The 23,645-nt window shown below is 35.4% G+C and overlaps 2 protein-coding genes and 1 pseudogene across 2 annotated transcripts; 1 reads left to right on the top strand and 2 right to left on the bottom strand.

Annotated features, from left to right (window-relative positions):
• Window positions 1-9,122: 9,122 nt before the first annotated feature.
• Window positions 9,123-10,067, top strand: LOC106701695 (olfactory receptor 6C3-like). The gene has a single exon (XM_070370128.1). It carries the CDS (start codon window positions 9,123-9,125, stop codon window positions 10,065-10,067), a length of 945 nt encoding a protein of 314 aa, XP_070226229.1.
• Window positions 10,068-13,661: 3,594 nt separating this feature from the next.
• Window positions 13,662-14,600, bottom strand: LOC102281658 (olfactory receptor 6C1-like). Its single transcript, XM_070370013.1, has one exon. The coding sequence runs from the start codon at window positions 14,598-14,600 to the stop codon at window positions 13,662-13,664; it is 939 nt and encodes a 312-aa protein (XP_070226114.1).
• Window positions 14,601-21,232: 6,632 nt separating this feature from the next.
• LOC138988068 (U2 spliceosomal RNA) lies at window positions 21,233-21,341 on the bottom strand (annotated as a pseudogene).
• Window positions 21,342-23,645: the final 2,304 nt, after the last annotated feature.

The raw sequence follows: 23,645 nt of genomic DNA, 5'->3' as shown, positions 1-23,645 counted from the left end.
CTCGAGTATTGGAGCCAGGGTTTATGAACTCTGAAATCTAATGCCTGATGATTTGATGTGACAAAGATGTAATAATAATAGAAATAAAGTGCACAATATGCAAAATGAGCTTGAACCATCCTGTAACTAGCCTCCACCCAGGTCCTTGGAAAAGTTGTCATCTGCTAAACTGATCCCTGGTACAAAAAGTTGGGGAACTTGTGTACAGACTCCAGAGTACAGAGGAGGCAGAGTGGATTTTTCATAGACTGCATCTGTGTCATTGGCTAAGGAAACTAAGTTGTATGAATATCTAAAATCAAACATAAAACATTATCTTTCAGAGAATATTTTTTTTTCAAAATCTCTGCCATCTAAATATTATTATTCTCTCTATATGTGTGTGTATATTTTTTTTTTTCTTTTTTTAAATTAAATTTATTTATTTTAATTAGAGGCTAATTACTTTACAATAATGTACTTGTTTTGCCATACATCAACATGCATCTGCCACAGCTGTACACATGTTCCCAATCCTGAACCCCCTCCCACCTCCCTCCTCCATACCATCCCTCTGGATCATCCCAGTGCACCAGCCCCAAGCTCCACACCCTCTCAGCATTTCCTGTATTGAACCAGGACTGGCCATTTGTTTCTTATATGATATTATTGTGTTTTGAATGCCATTCTCCCAAATCATCATGTTGAGCATCTTTTCATGTGTTTGTTGTTCTATCTGTCTGTCTCTTTTTTGCTGTCTCCCATTTAGGGTTATTGTTACCATCTTTCTAAATCCCATTTATATTTTCTGGAATTAGTATACTTTATTGGTGTTTTTATTTTTGAGCTTAGTTGTTTGTATAATTAGCTTCAGTTTCTGTATATTCTGCTTTCTATCCTATGTTTTATTTTTATATTTTCCTTTTTTCTACATTGATATTCACTTAGTAAAATCTCTATTTTGTCAGTATATTGGTATAATTCTTAAATAGCAATGAAAGACTTTTACTTTGTCTTGCTGTTTAACAGTAACAAAAATAACAATGCATTTATTTTAAAAGGTCAATAAATTGACCCAGTTATTTTCAAGATCACTCATTCTGTGAATTCTCTTTGAATGGTAAAATTTACATTTTGATATCAGGAGAGAACTTTCTGCAATAGAATATTTAATTTCAAGATATAGGTTTATTGATTTGTTGTATGTGCATGCTTAGTTGCTCAGTTCTGTCCAGCTCTTTGCAAACCTATGGACTATATCCCATCAGGCTCCTCTATTCATGAGATTCTCCAGGCAAGAATACTGGAGTGAGTAGCCATTCCCTTCTCCAGGGATCTTCCTGACCAAGGGATCTTCCTGACCAAGGGATCTAACTGGGTCTCCTCCATTGCCAGCAGATTCTTTACCATTTGAGCCACCAGGGAAGCCTTTTTTTTAGTATGTAATGCATCATAATATTGTGAAAATTCTCAGTGTTTTTTTCTTCTACAAGCCTGAGCCTTTTCATTCACTTTACTGTATAAGAAAACTATAGCTACTCTCGATTTAGGGAAAATTCCAACTGAGATGAATGGTGGCCAATTCTACTGGGAAATCATGTGATGTTTAGGAGAAAATGAGTATATCCTTTTGCTAATCCTCAAAGATCAGAGGAAAACAATATCTTGAAACTTACAAAAACAACAGGCTTTACATTGTCTGTAGACAAATTCATGGCAAATCAATATTTGATAAATATTTATTAATGCAAGTGTAAAAGTCATTGTTCTCAATTAACAACAATCTTCTCTAATTAACTGCTGTACATAACTCTGATCCTTAAACCATTTCAGAATGTGAAGTGTCAACCATTCTTGGGATGTTTTTGATAAAGCAATGAAGAATATACCCAAGTCTTTAAGACCTCATTTCAGACTTAACCTTCCTTAGGACTTATTCACACTTTTCCTGCTATTCCCATGAAATTTAGAATAACAAGCTTCATATTCCTTTCTCTCCCTTAAGATTTCTAATGTCTTATATATCTCATGTTGAATCAGGCTTGTGGTTCATTTAGGGTGAAAATTAACCTATCCAATAAACTACTGCTTGCCAGAGGAATGGGGGATGATTGGGACTGGCATATATACATTGTTGATCATTATTCTTTATTGTTCATCTCAGTCACATCCAACTCTTTGTGTTCCTTTGGACTGTAGCCTGCTAAACTCTGTCCATGAGATTTTTCAGGCAAGAAATACAGGAGTGGGTTGCCATTTCCTCCTCCAGGCAATCTTCCTGACCCAGGGATTGAATCTGTGTCTCCTGTGTCTCCTGCACTGCAGGCAGATTCTTTATCTACTGGGCCATTGGGGAAGCCATACACTATTGTTGAGTAATTATTATAAATTACTAACAAATCTAATTATTTTCACATAGTATCTCTAGAGTTGTTTTTCATTTCTCATACTTTTATTGCTAGCTCTTGCCAAGGATATTAGATACATTTTTTCCCCATTCATTCCCATCCTTCTCTCATACACTTCCCTTCCTTCAGGCTAGTCCTTCCACTCTATAACCATGAACTGACCTCATAATTCTTCTTTGAAATGTTTTTAATTCCATGTTTTTGGACAATATTTCTTAAAAAATTAAAGACAGAAGAGGCAGAGCAAGAGCACTCAAGAGAGACCTGTGTTTTATGATTTCACCAGAAAACACTCTTTCTAGAATTTCAGGAAATATTAAATCATGTAAAGCACTATTTTTAATTTACTCTACAATGGCCATATGCATAATCTGTTCATCTCATTAGACTATTACATATACTCTCCTCTGCATATTGTGGCCTACCTAGTAGTTACATGAAAACAATACAACTAAGAACATAATGTAATTATATTTTCTGAGAACTCAAAAACTTTTCTCATTACTCAGCTTAAATCTTCTGTGCCATATAATTTATCAATATGAATATATACATTTAGGAAAACTGTGAAATACCCCCCTTTTTGGAAATATTTAATTAACATATATGCTGTAACAATTCTTAAAGAAAGGTTGAAGAATGAATATTACCAGATACCATATATGACTACATTTTTTTGTGGCCAGTTGTATATTTAAATAAATGATTGATGCTACGCTAATCTTTTCAATAATCAACAGCTAAGAGTTGTTGTAACTTTCTCATATTTGTGGCTATTTTGAGGTAATATTTTACAGATACAATTCATTCAATAATCTGCTTAAATGACAAACCTAATTAGTAGGGATAAAGAAGCTCACATTGGCAAAGTTAATTGAGGCTAAAAAAAATTGTAAGTTCACTGTATTTTAAGCACTAGAAGATTGCATTGCTTTGGAAAATGTATTGATTAAAATTTATAAAACGTTCATACAACATTATGCTATTCTGACACTGAAATTTTATTTTACTTTTTTATTTTTTCCATGAAGTCAAAACTTGAAATAATAATGAGGGATACTCAAACTCATCCTACATTTTAAAAACATTTATCCAGAAAGAGTATAATTGTAATTCACTGAGCCAAATTCTTCCTGATATTCATGTACTATTATCAATTGAGAGACAGAAGTCCAAAATTTAATGAAAAACAAATAAAATAACTTATTAAAAAATACTGAGGTGATTTCGACTTAGTAGGAAAGTTGTGGAATTACTATTTCCTCCCCTCATGCTGAAACATTTATGATTTCCTAGCTTAATTGGAAATATTTGAATATACTGAAGTTTAGACTTGATTGATGATTGTGAGTTCTTGATACCATAAACTGTAGTCTGGGAATTAAAAGAACTGTAAATGAATTACAAAAGAGGAGTTTATGCTGATATTATCAGATAATGGAGCTCTCCACATAACTCTTACAAACTCCTTAGTGGTTAATATAAATGTTTGCAATCTGCATGTAAACATTGATTATCAATATCAGAGGTAAACACAAATTTTCTGTAAAAGGGCAATATATCAATAATTTAGAATTTGCAGACCATAGTGTCCCTGTTGAAACTATTCAACTCTCCATCTTTGTAATACAAATGCTGCTATAAGCATTGTGTGAATGGAAGGGCTCATGTCCAATAAAACTTTTTGTTTTTTCTTTGTAATGCTATGGTACATTATCTTTTTTTTTTTTTTTTTACAATATTTTATTGGTTTTGCCATACATTGACATGGATCGACCATGGGTGTACATGTGTTCCCCATCCTAAACCCCCCTCCCACCTCCCTCCCCATACCATCTCTCTGGGTCACCCCAGTGCACCAGCCCCAAGCACCCTGTATCATGCATTGAATCTGGACTGGTATTTGTTTCACATATGATAATATACATGTTTCAATGCCATTCTCCCAAACCATCCCAGCCTCACCCTCTCCCTCAGAGTCCAAAAGACTGTTCTATACATCTGTGTTTCTTTTGCTGTCTCACATACAGGGTTATTATTACCATCTTTCTAAATTCCATATATATGAGTTAGTATACTGTATTGGTGTTTTTCTTTCTGGCTTACTTCACTCTGTATAATAGGCTCCAGTTTCATTCACCTCATTAGAACTGATTCAAATGCATTCTTTTTAATGCCTGCTAATATTCCATTGTGTATATGTACCACAGCTTTCTTTAACAAAAATAGGAACTGGGCCAAATTTGGCCCATAAACCTTAGTTCACTCACCCCTGTTTTAGACTTTTGCCATAAACATTAACCCATATGCTATTTTCTTTGTTTAATATGGGCTAATTTGATTGAAATGTGAAAATTCAATAATAGATGTAAGTTTTAATTTTAACTCCAGCTCTTTTTATTATGAAGGTAAATTAGCATAATCTTATAAATTATTTCCAGAGGAAAAGATGAGACAAGCATTTCTAACTCAGTTTTGGAGATTTTTATTCTTGATATCAAAACATAATGTAAGAAATTAAATATCATCAACAATTTGAACCCTAAATTAAAAGATAAAGTACTAAAAGTATCAAAACTAGCATTTCATGTTACATATGATTTTATCCCAAAGGTAATTTATCTGTAGAAAGCTTATTTGTGGAATCCGTTACATTAAAGGATTAAAGATGAAAATCAAAGGTTGAAAAAAGAAAATCACATATCCTTGAACAAAATGCAATGACCAGTCATGATTCTTAACAGTCTCTTAGTAAAATACAACAGAATATTTTTTTCTCAGTAGCATAAATAACCTGATGAGATCATCACAACTAGATATGCTATATGTTCCTTGTTTAACTCAATTTGAACAAGTTAAGGCAAAATGATATTTTGGGACAACTGGGTACCTCTGAGTATTGCAAGATGATAAATAATACCAAAGACCTTTTGGTTAATTTTACTAGCTTGAAAATTGCATCATGGTTAAACAAAATCAAACATGTATTTTAGGAATTCATACTGAAAATATACAGGGATGAAAAAGTACTCTATTTCAGTTCTGGTTTAATATATATTAATAAAATTCTTTAAAAGTTTTAAAAAGAGAGTTAATGCAAATATTTTAAAAGCCCTCATGCTTTATTGAGTCTGCTTGATCTGTAAATGAAACTTATTTCTCCAGTTCTCTATCTTAGTGTATATTTGATAATATTCATAAGTTAAGAATGATAGCTAACAATTTTAATGTTTTAAACAGTAGCCAAGTCTTGATAAAATCGGTTATTAAATGAGAACTATCACCATAACTCCTTTCATTTAGTACTCTGTTGGAAGGTCTATCCAGGGAACTATCATAAGAAAACTAAATATATATAAAAGTATTGGAAAGGAAGAAACAAATGTGTCATTCATTGCAAATAACACAATTTTCCTCCTAGTGCCTTAGTGTCTTACACTAAATATTTCTTTTACTGGAAAGTCTCCTTTCCCAGATATTTGCATGGTTAGCACCCTCCACTCCTTTAGGTCTCTGTTCAAATGTCACCTCAATGACAAACATCTACCCCAATGACATTTTTTAATATTACAGTATCTCCCTACTTCCAAGATTTTTCAGTTTTCTCTTCTTTTACAAACTACTCATTAACATATGATATACCATATATATAGTTTACTAGTCAATTATGTTCAGGTTTATTGTCTGTATTCCCTTACATCCCTCACTCCATGAAAGCAGGGACCTTTATCTACTTTGTAGATGAACTGATGCACTCCCAGCAGTGGTGTGCTGGATCTTGCCTGGACCACGTCCTGGGAGCCAATGGTTGCAAGTCCGTTCTCACCTCTGAGCTCAGTAAGGGTACACTGATAGCTTGAAATCTGCCATGGTGAGAGACTTCACCTTTATTTGTGTATCCAACTAGTGATTCTTTTCATATTTTCTTTCTCAAATTCTTTACCAATAATACATGTTGCAATCAGTTGTTAAGGTTCTGTTGATTAACAGGGATTGACTCTGCACATAAATTATTTAAATATGTTTATTTATTTTAAAATATTTATTGAATATCCACTGCATGGCTGACAGATGTTCTAAATGAGAAGGACTAATGATTTCTGGTAAATGTTTAAAAACTGCCTCTCTGGAGTTGTACAAATACAAATCTATTTGTAGAGACTCATTGTTTCTATGATCCAAACTCAAAATTCAAGGGATATAAGCACACTAACTCTCTTAAGGGTAAATCCAGAATTTCTGGGAGAAAAAAGTATATTCCTTAAACATAATCATACAAGTGAAGTGAGTGAAGTGAAGTCACTTAGTCGTGTCCAACTCTTTGCTACCCCATGGACTGTAGCCTACCAGGCTCCTCCCTCCATGGGATTCTCCAAGCAAGAATACTGGAGTGGGTTGGCATTTCCTTCTCCAGGGGATCTTCCTGACCCAGGGATAGAACCCAGGTATCCTGCATTCCAGGCAGATGCTTTAACCTCTGAGCCACCAGGGAAGCCCCAATCATACAAGAGTCAAATCTAAATTAAATTTTCATGCACTCAATATCACATGCTGTTTCTGAAGTTGCCTCATGTATCTCAGTCATTTTGCCTTTTTACATTTTTGTATCCATATTTACAAAACTGATTCACATGTATCTTTTAATGATGCCTCATTGGCCCTCTCTTTGCTTAGATTCCCTGGGCTAACAGGAGACAGATAAAATAAATCCAGTTCCATGTGTATGACATACATAGAGAAGAACATTCCTATTTTCTGTTTTTCAAAGAAGAATTTGTAGAATATGTTAGGCTCTGAAGCCTAAGAAAAATGTTACTTAAATTGTATAGATAGATTATCATAGAATTACAAAATATTCATTTAAAATCTTTGCATTAGTACAAAGAAAATGTCTTAGTAAGTAGTGTTTCATATTATATGAAAAGGAGCAAGTGTAAGAAGTACTTTATGAGTCTGCCCAGGTGTAATTAAGTTTTTACACAGAGCTTGGGTAACAGACAAAGAGCAACTATGCATTGCATTATAATGAAAATATTCCTCAAATTTTGCAGCATCAGGAATGAAGGATATTGTGGGTCAAATATTACCAGTCTAAACCATAATGAGAACTATAAACCTTGAGAGCCATGACAAAGTTAAATCACCATACTTGATTTGAGAGTACAAAAGAAACCAAATAAGTTGCCAACTCAATTCACCAACTCTGAATTTATCTAAATATGGAAGTAATCAGACTTTAAAATTTGAGACTAAATCATCAAGAAGAACCAGGGAGTAAGTATCTTTGTTATTTTCCAGTATAATAATATGATTCCTTCTCATTAAAATGTTTTAAAATAGTATTTGTTTATGGGTTTGTGAATTCAAAACCTTTTTGATATGAAAATGTGATTATTTACTAACAAGAAGACTATTCATAGAGTCCTAAAGAACCAGCACAGCAATAAGTCTAGGGCTTTTCATTAACTTTTCTTAAGTTAAATGGTTTTCTGTTACAGAAATGAAATGACATTCTCTATGTAAAGGAATCAGAGAAGGTAATGGCACCCTACTCCAGTACTCTTGCTTGGAAAATCCCATCAGAGAAAACTGTTAGGCTGCAATCAAGGGTTGCTAAGTTTTGACACTTCACTTTCACTTTTCACTTTTATGCATTGGAGAAGGAAATGGCACCCACTTTGTTCTTGCCTGGAGAATCCCAGGGATGGGGAGCCTGGTGGGCTGCCGTCTAAAATAACACTGAAGTGACTTAACAATGTAAAGGAATATCTGCTTCCCAGTAAAAGTTTTGACCATCTACTTGGTCACTTTCTAAAGCAATATTGTAAAACAAAAGAAAACTGATGTGCTCATTGCATGAACTAAACTATTTTTAGACAATATTTATTTTAGTAGCAGAAGTTACACTCTCTTGTCCTTCTGGCCTTTTATCAGAAATAGAAAACAATGATGTGGGAAAGGGTTGCATCAACCAAACCCATAAGAAAGCAGAGAACACAAAAAAAATATTCCCATGGAAAACACATATTCTAAAGTGAGATATTTACTATGTACATGAGTCATTTAAACTTGTGAAAGTTTCCTAAACAAAGTGGGCCTCAGTTTTTCAAAATATAAATGTGGAAGAGGGCTACATAGCCTCTGTAAGATTATAAACTCTGTATTTAGATTATCTACAAAGCATACTGGTTTTTATAATACTGAGGAAAGGAGAAGAATAAATTAAATATTATCATATTATCACCAAAGAAGCTAAATATTTTAAAGAATAATTTGAAGTCTTAATAAAGAAAACAGTAGAAGAAATGTCCCAGTTTAAATGTTAACACGTAACTTTTATTTCATCCATGGCCTGTGAGAGTGTATTTTTGAAGATGAGAGCTCAATATTTAACTTCAGATAATATTCATTACTTGAATGAAAGGTTGAAAGGAAACTGGAGAAAGTTACTGTATGGGAAGAGAGGTTTTCAATGTCAAACACTACTTCATGATGGAAGCTTTAAAACTTTTGTATTCTATCCGCAAATATCTTTTAACGTTTTTTAAGTCCTATAGGGAGAGCATATTGGAGAAGGAAATGGCAACCCACTCGAGTACTCTTGCTTGGAAAATTTGATTGGACAGAGGAGCCTGGTAGGCTACAGTCCATAGGGTTGCAAAGAGTCAGACATGACTGAGCAACTTCAGGGAGAGCATACATTTTCTGTTCTAATGAGGGAGAAAATAATCAGAAATGAAAAACCACACAAGACCCACAGAATTCATTCTTCTGGGGCTATCAGATGACCCAGAGTTTCAGATTGTGATTTTTCTCTTTTTAATCATCACATATATATTAAGTGTCACTGGAAATTTGACCATCATCATTCTCACCTTGGTGGACTCCCATCTACAGACACCTATGTATTTTTTCCTCAGGAACTTCTCTATATTAGAAATCTCCTTTACAACTGTCTGTATTCCTAGATTTCTGGGCACAATTATCACCAGGGACAAAGCAATTTCATACAACAATTGTACAACTCAGCTGTTTTTCTTCATTTTCTTGGGTATCACTGAATTTTATCTTCTAACTGCCATGTCCTATGATCGCTATGTAGCTATCTGCAAACCCCTGCATTACACAACCATCATGAACGACAGAGTCTGTGTATTGCTTGTCTTTTGTGCTTGGCTGGCAGGATTCTTAAACATCTTCCCACCTGTTATTATTTTTCTCCAGTTATATTACTGTGGTTCTAATATCATTGATCACTTTACTTGTGACTATTTCCCTCTCTTGCAACTATCATGCTCAGACACATGGCTCCTTGAAGTGATTGGATTTTACTCTGCAATAGTGATTCTGCTTTTTACTTTGGCATTAATAATTCTATCCTACATGTTCATCATCAAGACAATTCTGAGGCTGCCTTCTGCCAGTCAGAGGAAAAAGGCATTTTCTACATGCTCCTCTCACATGATTGTCATTTCCATCTCTTATGGAAGCTGTATATTTGTGTATATCAACCCTTCAGCAAAAGAAAAGGCATCCTTGATGAAAGAAGTAGCAATTCTGAATACTTGTGTTGCTCCTATGATGAATCCGTTTATATATACACTGAGGAACCAGCAAGTGAAGCAAGCCTTTAAGGATACCATCCAAAAGTTTATCTTTTTCTCCAGTAAATGCAACTAACTGTAGCATTAAAAAATAAAGTTCTGGTCAATTATTTCTTCATTCATATTCTCTCAAAACTCTTTCACTACAGTTATATGATTCCTTTTTATTTATTCCTATTCTGAACTTCCCACATGTTGAACCAAATAAATTGAATAAAGCTGAATATTGCTTCAGAATTTTCTGTAAATTGTTTTTTTATTTGCATGTAAATTAAAATTTACAATGTAAGTTTTAATAAAAGAATATAAATTGTTAAAAATTAAGCAAATATTGGCATTTTCATGAAATCAAATAACCACATACACTAGCAGGTTGGAAATAAAATATAAATATTTACTTAAATATTATTGAAAGATTATAAACTTAATCATATTTTTTTTAAAAAAAAAATCACATGCTCCCCATCCTGAATTCCCTCCCAACCTCCCCATACCATCCCCTAAAATGAATCTCGTTTCATTTTCACATGTTTAGTTATTCAGAGAATTTTTTCTAAAGAGTTCAAATAACTCAGTGCCTGTAACTGTTATTCTCTTGCAGAAATATTACCTTATCTTTTCCTCTGGAAATATCTTATAAGATTATCATCATTCATATGCATGTAAAAAATGTTGGAATTAAATTTTAAAATCTTACCTCTACCAAGAATTTTCTCATTTTTGTCATAAATAGTTCTCCTCAGAGTTCACTCAAACTCCATGTCCATTGAGTCAGTCACCAACTCCTGAGTTTACTCAAACTCATGCCATCCAGCCATCTCATCCTCTGTCGTCCCCTTCTCCTCCCACCTTCCTTCTTTCCCAGCATCAGGGTTTCTTCAAATGAGTCAGTTCTTCACATCAGGTGGCCAAAGTATTGGAGTTTCAGCTTCAACATCAGTCCTTCCAATGAAGATTCAGGAATGATTTCCTTTAGGATGGACTATTTGGATCACTTTGCTGTCCAAGGAACTCTCAAGAGTCTTCTCCAACACAACATTTCAAAACCATCAATTCTTCAGCACTCAGCTTTCTTTATAGTCCAACTCTCACATCCATACATGACTACTGGAAAAACCATAGCTTTGACTAGATGGACCTATTAGTCATACTACCTTATTTTAAATAAGAAATAATATATGGGTCAATGTTTAGGAAAATTTTAAGACAGGAGGTTGGTGGACAATCCATTGCTCACTGGGAAATTTGACCCACCACCTATTTTTGTTAAAAGTTTTATTGAACACACCTGAGCCCTTTCATTTACATGTTGTTCATAGCTGCATCAAAAATAAAGACAGGAAGAACTGAGTAATTGCATCAGGGACACTATGCCTGCAAACCCTAAATTATTAATATATTACCCTTTTACAGAAAAAGTGTGTGTTGATCCCTGCTATTGATAATCAAAATGATTATACTGATAGCAAACATTTAAACTAAACACTGAAGAGTTTGTATAGAATGATGTAGAGAGCTGCATTATCTGAAAATATCAGCGTAGGCTCCTATATAAATTTTGTAAAATTTTTACAGATCTTTTAATTCCCAGAACTAACCTATCTACTATTTATGGTATATTTTTATTGAGTGAATAAGAACTCACAACCCTCAATCAAGTCTAAACTTCAGTATTTTCACATGCTTCCAATCAAGCTTAGAAATTATAAATGTTTCAGCATGAGGGAAGGAGAAAGTAATGGCATGACTTCCCTACAACGTGGAAATCTCAGTATTATTTTTATAAGTTGTTTTTCTTGTGTTTCATCAAATGATAGATCTAAGACTCTCAATTGAGTATAGTATGTGGTATGTGAATATCAGGAAAAACTTGCCTCTGAGTTATGGTTACAGTCTTTGTATAATAATGGTTTAAAAGTGAGGGATGTGTTCCCTATCCTGAACACATGTATACCTGTGGCAGATTCATGTTGATATATGGCAAAACCAATACAATATTGGTTAAAAAAAATAAAATAAAAAAAAAAAAAATGAGGGATGAGTTTGAGTACCTTTCATCATTATATAAATTTTTGACTTCAGGGAAAACAGAAAAGAAAAAAGTGTTCAGGGCCAGAATTGCATGATCTTGCATGATTATTCATATAAATTCTAATCAGTACATTTTCCAATATGATAATGCTTAAATAAGCATTTTTAACAAAAAACCTCAAGTTTATATATGGTAAAACTTTGCTCTTGTTACCTTCTTTACTCCTATTGATTAGGCATATCACTTAAAGAGGCAATTAAAAGAATTGTATGTACAAGCTATTATCTCAGAATAGTCACAAATATGAGAAAGTTATAACACCCCTTAGCTACTGATTATCAAAAGATCAGCTTAACATCAAGCTTTTATTTAAATATACAACTGACCACAGTAAATGCAGTCATCTTTGGTATCCAGTAATATTTATTTTGTCAGCTACAAATTGGCACTTGCCATGAGTGCTTGCCATCTGCCTCTACAAGGGTTAAATCATGTGCTGTGCAGCTGCTGATGTTCAACACCGCCTGAAGGAGTTCAGTGTGGAGAGCAGGACTGAGGCACTTTGTGCTCTGGGAAAACTGGCAGGACAGGCCTTCAGATAGTTAAACAGTCTCAGGAGCTGATTTTATGAGCCCAATTCTTGTATCTCCTCATATCAAGAAAAACACTAAAATTCTTCATGGTGACGATTGTTTCTCATAACTAGCAGACTTTTCATGAGACGAGCAGAAACTTTCTACAAAAAAAAATGTGCTTGAATACATGTACTCCCTTTTTGCCAAATCACATATATACTGTCCTTCCCCTATACCTCTTTAGATCTGTTTCTCACAGATATCTGAGGTCTGTCTCCCAGATTGCAATCCTCATATTGCCCCAAATAAAATTTAACTTGCAACTCTCACATTGTGTATTTTTTTTAATTGATAATTTCTTCAGGCATTTTAAAAGAATTATTATGATACATATGTTAATTTTAGAGTTCCCAAAAAGTGGAGGCTATTTCATAGTTTTCCCTAATAGCTTTCATAGTTTGCTTCATTATAATAGTCTTTGAGTTGATAAATTATACAGCACAGAAAATGTTAAACTCACTAATGAGAAAAGTTATTTGATTTCTCAAGAAAGTGTAATTACATCATTCTTTTAAGTTGTACTGTTTTTCATGTAGTTACTAAATTGGCCACAATATGAAAAGGAGAGTATATGCAATGTTCTAATGAGACTGTCAGATTATGTTTATTATCCTTGTGTGGTAATAAAAAATAAGGTTAAACATGATACAATATTTACTCAATTACTGAAAAGAGTAATTCTGGTGAAATCACAAAATGCTATTCTCTCTTGCATTTTGAAATTTCACCAGAAGAAAAGTGCATGAGAGAAGGTTTGCAATCTGAATGGAAAAAAATGTGTATGTATATATATATACATATATGAAGAGTTCAAATTTAAATGGCAAAAATAAAATACACATATGCAAATATCCTTAGTAAACTGCTGACAATAAAAATATAAATGATGAAAATGAATCTAGGGAGGCTGTGTGGATATTAATAAATTTTGAAAAACCTGGATTTTAATTTAATTGCTCTTCATTCATATGCCTCTAATTCATGAAACAGGACTTTTATATTTTCATTTCCTTGAGAAAAACATAGTCTTCCTTGCCATGTCCATGAAGGCTCTCTTGACTTGCTGATTCCTAAGAGTGTAGATAAAGGGGTTCAGCATGGGTGCTACTGAGGTATTTAGCACAGCCACTCCCTTGCTCAAAGAGACCCTGTCTTTTGCAGATGGATTCACATACATGAAAATGCAGCTGCCATAAGAGATGGAGATGACAATCATGTGGGACGAACACGTGGAAAAGGCCTTTGTCCTCTGAGTTGTAGAAGGGATCCTCAAAATTGTTCTGATGATATATGTGTAGGACAGAATTATTAATGCTAAAGTGAACAAGAGAATAAACACAGCACAGGAAAACCCCAGTATCTCTAGGAATTTGGTGTCTGAACAAGAAAGGTATAATAAAGGGAAATAATCACAAATAAAATGGTTGATAACATTGGACTTACAGTAATCAAGCTGTATGAAGAACATGAGTAATGGGAATATAATTAAGAATGAAGTCAGCCAAGAGGCCAAGACAAGCAGCGTGCAGACTCTGTGATTCATGATGGTCATGTAATGCAGCGGTTTGCAGATGGCAATGTAGCAGTCATAGGACATGGCAACCAGAAGGTAAAACTCAGTGACTCCCAAGAAAATGAAAAAAAATAACTGAGTCATACAATCATTAAAAGAGATGGTTTTATCTCCCGTAATAATGGTGGCCAAGAACTTGGGAATAGTGACAGTTGTGAATGAAACTTCCAATATGGAGAAACTCCTGAGGAAGAAATACATGGGGGTCTGGAGGTGGATATCCAGCAGGGTCAGGGTGATAATGGTCAAGTTCCCAGTGATGCTGAGCATGTAGGTGATGAGCAGAAAGACAAAGATCACAACCTGAAGTTGTGGGTCATCCGACAGTCCCAGGAGGATAAATTCTCTTATTTCTGTGTTGTTTCTCATTTTACTTCTTCTTTTAAGTAACCTTCAGGAGAAAACACAAACAGAAGACACAGAAAAGGGGATTATCCATGTATAACAATGGGATTTGTCTCTGAAAGTAAACTTACTATGCCATGCTAACATAATTCAGGAGATTTTTAAAAACAAGTTAATAAAAAAATAGGTAACTTACTTTAAAGTAAGTTTTTACCATATGCCAGTATGTGTGTTTCACATAGAATATTTCTTTATCAAATCCCTGTTTTACAGGTTGGAATCAGAGTAGAAATAATTTTTAAAAATCTTATCCAAATCACATACCTGAATTGAAAAAGGAGGGGATTATCACCTAGATCTTTCTAAAACCTAGGAAATACAGTAAAATAAATGCTACCTCTTGACTTGTAAAATGCCCCACCCCCCACTCTTAGAGGATTCCCTCCTGTTGGGAAAGACTTCGTCTTTTTTCAAGCCCCATAAAATCATCCTATCCTAGTTTGTGTCAGCTGGTTCCTTGTATTGTTATTCTCTACTGTAATATAGAAAACCTAAATGTGTCAGGAAAAAGTCACCCAGTGGATATGTCTCCAAAATAAAAGTCATTGGAATGAAATCTTTAATAACCTGACAGATTTCTAAGTTTCCACTCAGACTCATATTAACTTCCCAACCTCATACTCCTCTTCTGAGGCCCCAGATAATGGAATAAAGGAATGCAGATAATGGATTTGCTTCAGCAGTCTTCTCAGATATTAGACAGTCAAGAGAGGAGGCAGAGTGGATGTTTAGTAGATTGCATCTGTGTTATGAGTTAAGGAAACCAAAATGTGTTGTTCAGTCTCCAAATCGTGTCCGACTCATTGTGACCCCATGGACTGCAGCACGCCAGACTTCCCTGTCCCTCACTATCTCCCAGAGTTTGCTCAAGTTCATGTCTATTGCATTGGTGATGTCATCCATGCCATCATGCCATGGTGATGCCATTCCTCTGACGTCCTCTTCTCCTTCTGTCCTCAATCTTTCCCAGCATCATAGTCTTTTCCAATGAGTCAGCTCTTGGCATCAACTGGCCAAATTATTGAAGCTTTCATTAGATAACAGCAACGGAGCTGCTCTGCTACATCAGTCAGCTCAGTTCAGTTCAGTTGCTCAGGCCTGTCCGACTCTTTGCGACCCCATGAATTGCAGCATGCCAGGCCTCCCTGTCCATCACCAACTCCTGGAGTTCACTCAAACTCACGTCCATTGAGTCAGTGATGCCATCCAGCCATCTCATCCTCTGTCATCCCCTTCTCCTCCTGCCCCCAATCCCTCCCAGCATCAGAGTCTTTTCCAATGAGTCAACTCTTTGCATGACATGGCCAAAGTACTGGAGTTTCAGCTTTAGCATCATTCCTTCCAAAGAACACCAGGACTCATCTTTTAGAATGGACTGGTTGGATCTCCTTGCAGTCCAAGGGACTCTCAAGAGTCTTCTCCAACACCACAGTTCAAAAGCATCAATTCTTCAGTGCTCAGCTTTCTTCACAGTCCAACTCTCATATCCATACATAACTACTGGGAAAACCACAGCCTTGACTAGATGAAATTTTGTTGGTTCCTATGCAGCTCTGCTACATAGGAAATCCCAAACCAGAATTAGGTCATCTATGAATGGTTTAGCACCAGGTTCCCTACAAATTGGGGTGCCGTGATGGGTGATGGGGTGACTACCTTTCTGCCTGCACCCAGTCCCAGGATGAAGGGCTCTCTGCACCTGACCCTGGTCCCAAAGAATAGGGTGGTGCTCCCTTAGGGACCCCGGGGGAGTCCTGCCAGGAGGGATGTTGAGGGACCAGCTATCCAACGCCAATCAAGGCTCCTGTGATGCTGACATATCATTCTGCATGGGCAGGACTCTCACTTAGAGGTGTTCAGTCATAATCCCACAGATGGTTGCTTCACTCCATTGGCTCTTCAGCTAAGCTCTCAACCAAAGTATATGGATATCTGAAAACAAACATTACCTTCCAGAGAATATTTTTTCTTCAAAATTTATTCCATCTAAATGTTACTAGTATTTTCTGTCCATTTCTGTTTCTCAGAAGTCTCCAACACTTTGCAGCCCCATTGACTGTAGCCCACCAGGCTCCTGTGCCCATAGAATTTTCCAGGCAAGAATACTGGAGTGCAGGTGCCATCTTCTACTTCAGGGGATCTTCCCCATCCAAGTATTGAACCCAAGTCTCTTGCAAATCTTGCATTGGCAAACAGATTATTTACCAACTGTGCCACCTGGGAAGTATCTACATTAATATTCCCTTAATAGAATCTCTATTTTGTCAGTGTATTAGTATAAACATGAAATAGCAATGAAAACCTTTATTTTGTCATTCGAATTAACAGTAATAATAATGAATTTATGTTAAAAAGAAGCTGAGTTCCCTCAATAAATTCAGGCAACCCAGAATTTGATACATATTTACAAATATAAAAGTCATTGTTCTCAGTTAACAAAAATCATCTGTAATTAACAACTGTGTCTAAGAGTCATACATGACTGAGCAACTGAACTGAACTGAACTGATGACTCTGATCTGTAAACCACTTCTGGAATGTGAGGTGTTAACCATTCCTGGGATGGTTTTGGTAAAGTAATGAAGAATATATCCAAATTTCTAAGACATCATTTCCGAGTTTTTTTTTTTTTTTCCTTACAACTCATTCAAGCTTTTTTTTCCCTTAGTCCCATGGAACTTAGGATAACAAGTTACATATTCCTTTCTGTCCCTTCCTTTGTAATGAATTCTAGTGTCTTGGATAAGGGCTTCCCAGGTGGCACTGGTGGTAAAGTACATGCCTGCCAATTCAGGAGACATAAGAGATGTGGGTTCCATCTTTAGGTTGGGAAGATGCCCTGGAGGAGGCATGACAATCCACTCCAGTATTCAGCCTGGAGAATCCCCATGTACAAAGGAGCCTGGCAGGCTACAGTCCATAGGGTCTCAAAGAGTCAGACATGACTGAAGTGACTTAGCAACAGTGTCTTGGATCTCATTGTCGAAACAGGCATGTGGCTCATTGAAAGTGAAAATTAACCTATATGATAAACAAATGCTGGCCATTGTGTTAAATAAGATAACTGGAAGTGATTTTCAGGACACACATGCTATTCCATAGTAAAGTGTAAGCATGGCTTCTTTGAGAAAAGATCACTAGCATTCCCCAAATTCACCAATTTAAAAAAGTGACAATATTTAAATGTTTATTAAAGATTACATTCCTTATTTTATATAAATTGTGAGACACAAGTGGGAAGCTCTCTAAATTCCACAATATAATTGGAAACAAATTAGCTTCTCACATTCTCTATGTGTACTGAATTTTCTCTTCATAACTTTAAGACTCCTAAGGAAATCATAAGTAATTCTATGAACACATATATCCTCAAGGCAGTTTGCACCCTTTGCATATGACATAGTATTCCACTTCTTTATCTTTTCCTTTCACTTGAGGATCTTTTTCTTGGTGTTAGGTTTATAAGCTAGAATAACTTGTCACAGAAGAAAACAGAATATTTATTAAATTTGATATCTTGGGTAATAGCTTGGTTTTATAACAACCCTAATCTTTTTTTCTAGAATGATTCATTCCACTCCTGATTGTGTTTGCTGACATCTAATACCATGGAAAAACATTATCATGACTGTAAGGGGAAAAAAAAAAAACAACTCATAAGAGTCAATTTAGATTATTTTCAGATTATTACTTTATGACTGCCTTTGCTAGTCCTACAGTTAGTTCAGAGTCCTGTTTCTCTCAGTCCTCTAATTAAAAAAAAAAAAAAAAAAGTCCTTGTTTCTTTCTTAATGGAAAAGGGAAATCAAATCAAAGCACCAATAAGTATGAATAGGAATAATGAAGGAAAACTGTAAAGACCTAAGTCACTCTCAAAATCTGTATATTTTCCTAGAAATGTTGCTTCTCCCCTAATTGTCTCAGTTTTAACTATTATCTATGTCTGAAGATAATTTTTAAATTAAAAAGGAAATAAATTCTTATAAAAATATGGCATCAGGACTTAACTTTAGTTAAAAATGTGTGAGACTATTAGGGATTTGTATTCCAAGAGAAATTATTAAAAATACAACTCTCTGAGTTATAGGTTTTTTTTTCCCACTATGAACATGACTATAATATTTCAAGGAATTATTATGAGGGCTAATTTAATTAAAAGAAAAGTGAAATTATATAAAAGTTTTAAAGCATGCATTCCCAGAGTAAATACTATTTTTATTATTATTCCTAAAAGTAAAATCAATTATTACCTTTGAGGAAGATGATCCCAATATAAAAAATAATAACCATTTTTGAGGAAACTCATTTGAGAGACAATGCTAAGATTTATGCAGTTATCAAACACCTCAGATATGCAGATAACACCACCCTTATGGCAGAAAGTGAAGAGGAACTATTAAAAGTGAAAATGGAGAGTGAAAAAGTTTTAAAGCTCAAATTCAGAAAACAAAGATCATGGAATTCCCATCACGTCAAAATGATGGGGAAACAGTGAAACAGTGTCAGACTTTATTTTTCTGGGCTCCAAAATCACTGCAGATGGTGACTGCAGCCATGAAATTAAAAGATGATTACTCCTTGGAAGGAAAATACCAAAAAGATAGCATATTCAAAAACAGAGACATTACTTTTCCCAACAAAGTCCGTCTATTCATGGTTTTTTCCTGTGGTCATGTATGGATGTGAGAGTTGGACTGTGAAGAAGCTGAGCACTGAAGAATTGATGCTTTTGAACTGTGGTGTTGGAGAAGACTCTTGAGAGTCCCTTGACTGCAAGGAGATCCAACCATCCATTCTGAAGGAGATCAGCCCTGGGATTTCTTTGGAAAATAAAATAAAACTCCAGTATTTGGCCACCTTGAGTTGACTCAATGGAAAAGACTTGATGCTGGGAGGATTGGGGCAAGAGGAGAAGGAGGAACAATGAGATGGCTGGATGGCATCACTTTGGACGTGAGTCTGAATGAACTCCGTTGGTGATGGACAAGGAACAGACTCATAACAATATCTTTGATCTGATCTGAATAGACTCATTGCAATAGCTTTGTGTAAATGTTTGAATAACCTAACAATGAGAGGCTAAATATTAAACAAAATCATATAGCTAGTAAATGGTCAAATTGGTATTCTAAATTCTTTCTGCTTGAACTGAAGCATGTGTTATTTATCAAACATATATTCAATGAGGAGGACCAAACTCAAAGAGTAATTTTCTAACAATGAATAAATAATTAGTAAGACAAACAGAAAGTATTAATGTGCTCATTCTTCATAACCCTTGATATTTACAGAAAGGAAAGGCAACTCCAAATTATTCATCTCCATGTAATGAAAAGTTAAGCTAAGAATGTATAAATCAATGCTAAGAAAAAGTTGTCATTGGCTTTTACTTTACAGTCTTACCTCTTTTTGTACAAATGCATCACTTCAGGTGACTGAAGCTATTTTAAAAACTTGATCACTATTTCAATTTTAGGATAAGATATTGAACATTTCTAAGAATACTCTATCTCAACACATTTGAAATTACCTTATTTCTATAGATAAATTTCCTTGATACATGTTACATGGAAGCCAGGGGAGCAAACACAGTGAAGGGAAGCAAGATATGGAGTTACTGTGGTCCTTTCTGGATGTGATTTCTATATGAATTTTAACCTGCATGAGGCAAATGTTGCTTTATCCACCATATGGCTAAGGCTCATGGGAAATGCTCCAGCGAATCAAATGTGACAACAGGGCCAAGAGGAAATACACTAAGGATTATAAACATATTATCAACATTTATATCACTACTGAAACAGAAAACTTTGTAGATAATATCCAAACAGATAGAAAAGCATGAGAACTAAGGCAGAAGCATATGGATTATTTTGCTTACTATCTATGTGAAGATATCTAAATGTACAGGATTTTGGAAGGGATTTCCTGAATATCCTAAATCACCATTTCTCTGAAGAATAGACCTTTTCCCCCTTGCTGACTAAAATACTGTGATGAATGAATCTTATGAGTAAACATTACATTTTCCTTTCTTATGTGATAAAATGTCTCTATAAAGTTGCTCTCTGTGCTACTAAATAAAAAAAAATAAAAATCAAATAGAGCACAATAAAAACAAGAATGAGAAAAAATATCATACTCAGTGAATTCCAATGAAATTTATGAGAAATTTTGGATTAAATACACTTTAAACTGTTCAAACTCTTCAAAAAACTTTTCAGGTTATTTTTCCATAATAATGATACTAATCATTTGAGAAGGATCTACCAGAGGTCCTGTTTTCATCTGATTGATTGTCAGTGTTCCAGTAATTACTGAAAGCATAAAATCTATTTTTTTAAGAATTTACAACTCAGATTCCTTTTAATCTAATTTTAGAAAGGACAGAAAATTAAATAAACCTCATCTATTGACTCAATCACTGTTATTCATTCAACAAACATTTATTGAGATTCTTCTAGCTTTAGGTACTATAGGAGCACTAGGGACAATACAGGATCAAAATAGATATGACCCAAACTTTAATCAGCTTACCAAGGAATCTCCAAACACAAATATAGAAGATACTGTCGTGGTCTGTACACAGGTTGGAAAAGAATTTCCAGACATATAGAATGAGAGGGAAATAAAGTTTATTAGAGTGGGAGATGCTGATAAGAAGAGATACTACACTTGATCTTAGCCAAAAGCCTGAGAAGCAATAGACTTAGGGACATGGGGAGAGGGGAGGAGAGGGTGAGATGTATGGAAAGAGTAACATGGAAACTTACATTACCACATGTAAAATAGATAGTCAAGGGGAATTTGCTCTATGGCTCAGGGGCTCTGCATCAACAGAGGTGGGATTGGGAGGGAGCTGGGAGAGAGGTTCAAAAGGGAAGGGATATATGTATATCTATGGCTGATTCTTCTTGAGCTTTGACAGAAAACAGCAAAATTCTGTTAAGCAATTACCCTTCAATAAAAGAATAAAGAAAATTTTTAAAAAAGAAAGAAAAAAAGAATGGGAGACGCTGTTAAAACAGTGAGCCAGCTCAAGGGAGAACCGATGATGAATGGGCCTTAGTCCACTTTTATACCCAGGGTACAAGTACAAGGAATGGGATAGGTGTCTTGCGGGTCACTTGCTGATTGAATGAGGCATGCATACTGGGTAGGGAAGAGTAAGGCAAATACCTTCCTTGTGTGAGGTAGGAGGTGAGACAGGTTATACTGCTCAGGAGGACCTGAAATCCGTTAATAGTTATGACATGGGGGAGGGAAGGACCATATGTGTCTGCTTTTTCTGTTCCTGCATTCCAAGACCCTCCTTGGTTTTATCTGCTTTTTAGTCCCTGGGTCACCACATTCCTCCCTTCCTTTATTTTTAGGGCCAATTCTTTGGCCCCTGTTGATACCCTGTTCATGTCTAACTATCTACCTATTTCCCTTCTTAAACATTTGGGAACTGAGTCTCAGGAGAAGAGGAACGATGACCACTCTGGCTTCTTCAGGCTGTACAGGGGTGTCATGGGGCTCTGGGTTCCCTTTGCCTGCTTCTTTGTCAGGGTGCATTTATGGAGGGAGATGAGAGTCCATGGAATGATAAGGTGATTTGTTTCAGCATTGTCTTTGGGTTGGTCAGAGGATATTCTTGTTGTACTACCACTTGGAGATTTCTTGTATTCTAGAAGAAACAAACTTAACAAAAAAGTTAAAGGTACATGGCCCAAAGATTAGAAGAAGTAGGAAAGCTGCTCAGGGGCTAGCCAGGAGAACCAGGGCCAGACATTTGTTCGTGACATTAGTGTTTCTCTAGGTACAAGAAGATGCAAGAATTTGGGCTCATAAAATCTTTACCTGAAAACATCTGACTATCTGAAGGCCAGTTCTTCTGGGCTTTTCCAAGAGCACAGAGTGCCTTATTTCTTATCTCCATCCTGAGCTCCTTTTAAGGGGTGTTGAAGGTCAGCAGCTTGCAGTGGTCATGATGTAATCTTTGTAGAGGCAGCTGGCAAGTGCCAACTCCCAGTCAGCAGGGTCCACATATTTGACCATGCTTTGGGTGCACTTCATGCCCATTGTGCCCCGCAGTGCTGGGAAGGCTCATTCCAGGTCCAGGGAAGATTTCATTGATTGGCCACTCAGGGTGCTGTTATTGGACCAGGTCTTGTGAGTAGCAAAAGTCTCTGGACCATACCTGTCTTACTAGCCTCTTGGTCCAGGAAAATAGTCCCTCTTGTTGCTTCTTCCCATATCTAGAGTTACATTATTACAATCATTGATCTCATGGAACTGCTTATCAGCATTTTATCACAGGCTCAGTCACACATTTATTAACATAAGAAACAATCTTCTGATACAAGAGACATAGAAAATAGTACAGTTAGCAGCTGTTAATAAAGTCACAAGCAAGAATTTAAGTCAAGAACTTTCATTAGGTATAGCCCAGCATACCCTGGGTCATCTGACTTGGTTAAATGACTATAGACAGGTGTGACTCTCCTGGTTGTACATCGAAAGGTTGGTTATTGAGATAAGCTTAAGAAACAAACTTAGAGTGTCCTTTTTAATAACTTAATTAAACCTTTATCAATATAACATAACAGTAAGGAACTATCTCAGAAGTGAGTCGTAGTAAACACAGACCTTAATTAACAAAACTAGAACTTAATATTAAGTGAAATATAATTTTTTTTTTTTTGTCATTGTGAGGGCATTAACCCTGTAGCCAGGAAGGCTTTAACCCATCAAATAAAAATGAGGTTTGTCAGGGAGCCTGAAAAATCCAAGCTGCCTGTCTTGGATTTCCCATAGCCCTGACTCTTTGATTTACAGCTATTGTTAACCCATTTTTAATTCTCTGATTTAGGAGTAGACTATTGCCATGTTTTAAGGACATCAAATAGCAAAAGTCTAACAGTGAAGGGTTATTTCTTGTAGAAGCAGAATGAGCTTTTACATGTATCATAATCTTTAATAATTCTTATTTACTTTACCAAAGTAACAAAAGATTTAAAAAACAAA

Source organism: Bos mutus, chromosome 5 (genome assembly GCF_027580195.1).
Source record: "Bos mutus isolate GX-2022 chromosome 5, NWIPB_WYAK_1.1, whole genome shotgun sequence".
Lineage (NCBI taxonomy): Eukaryota > Metazoa > Chordata > Mammalia > Artiodactyla > Bovidae > Bos > Bos mutus.
Note: the sequence above shows the minus strand (reverse complement) of the source record. Positions and strands in the feature narration are given on the sequence as shown.

Bases quoted from the DNA above. Each gene is read 5' to 3' on its own strand.
- LOC102281658 (XM_070370013.1), bottom strand. From the start codon at position 14,600: ATGAGAAACAACACAGAAATAAGAGAATTTATCCTCCTGGGACTGTCG.
- LOC106701695 (XM_070370128.1), top strand. From the start codon at position 9,123: ATGAAAAACCACACAAGACCCACAGAATTCATTCTTCTGGGGCTATCA.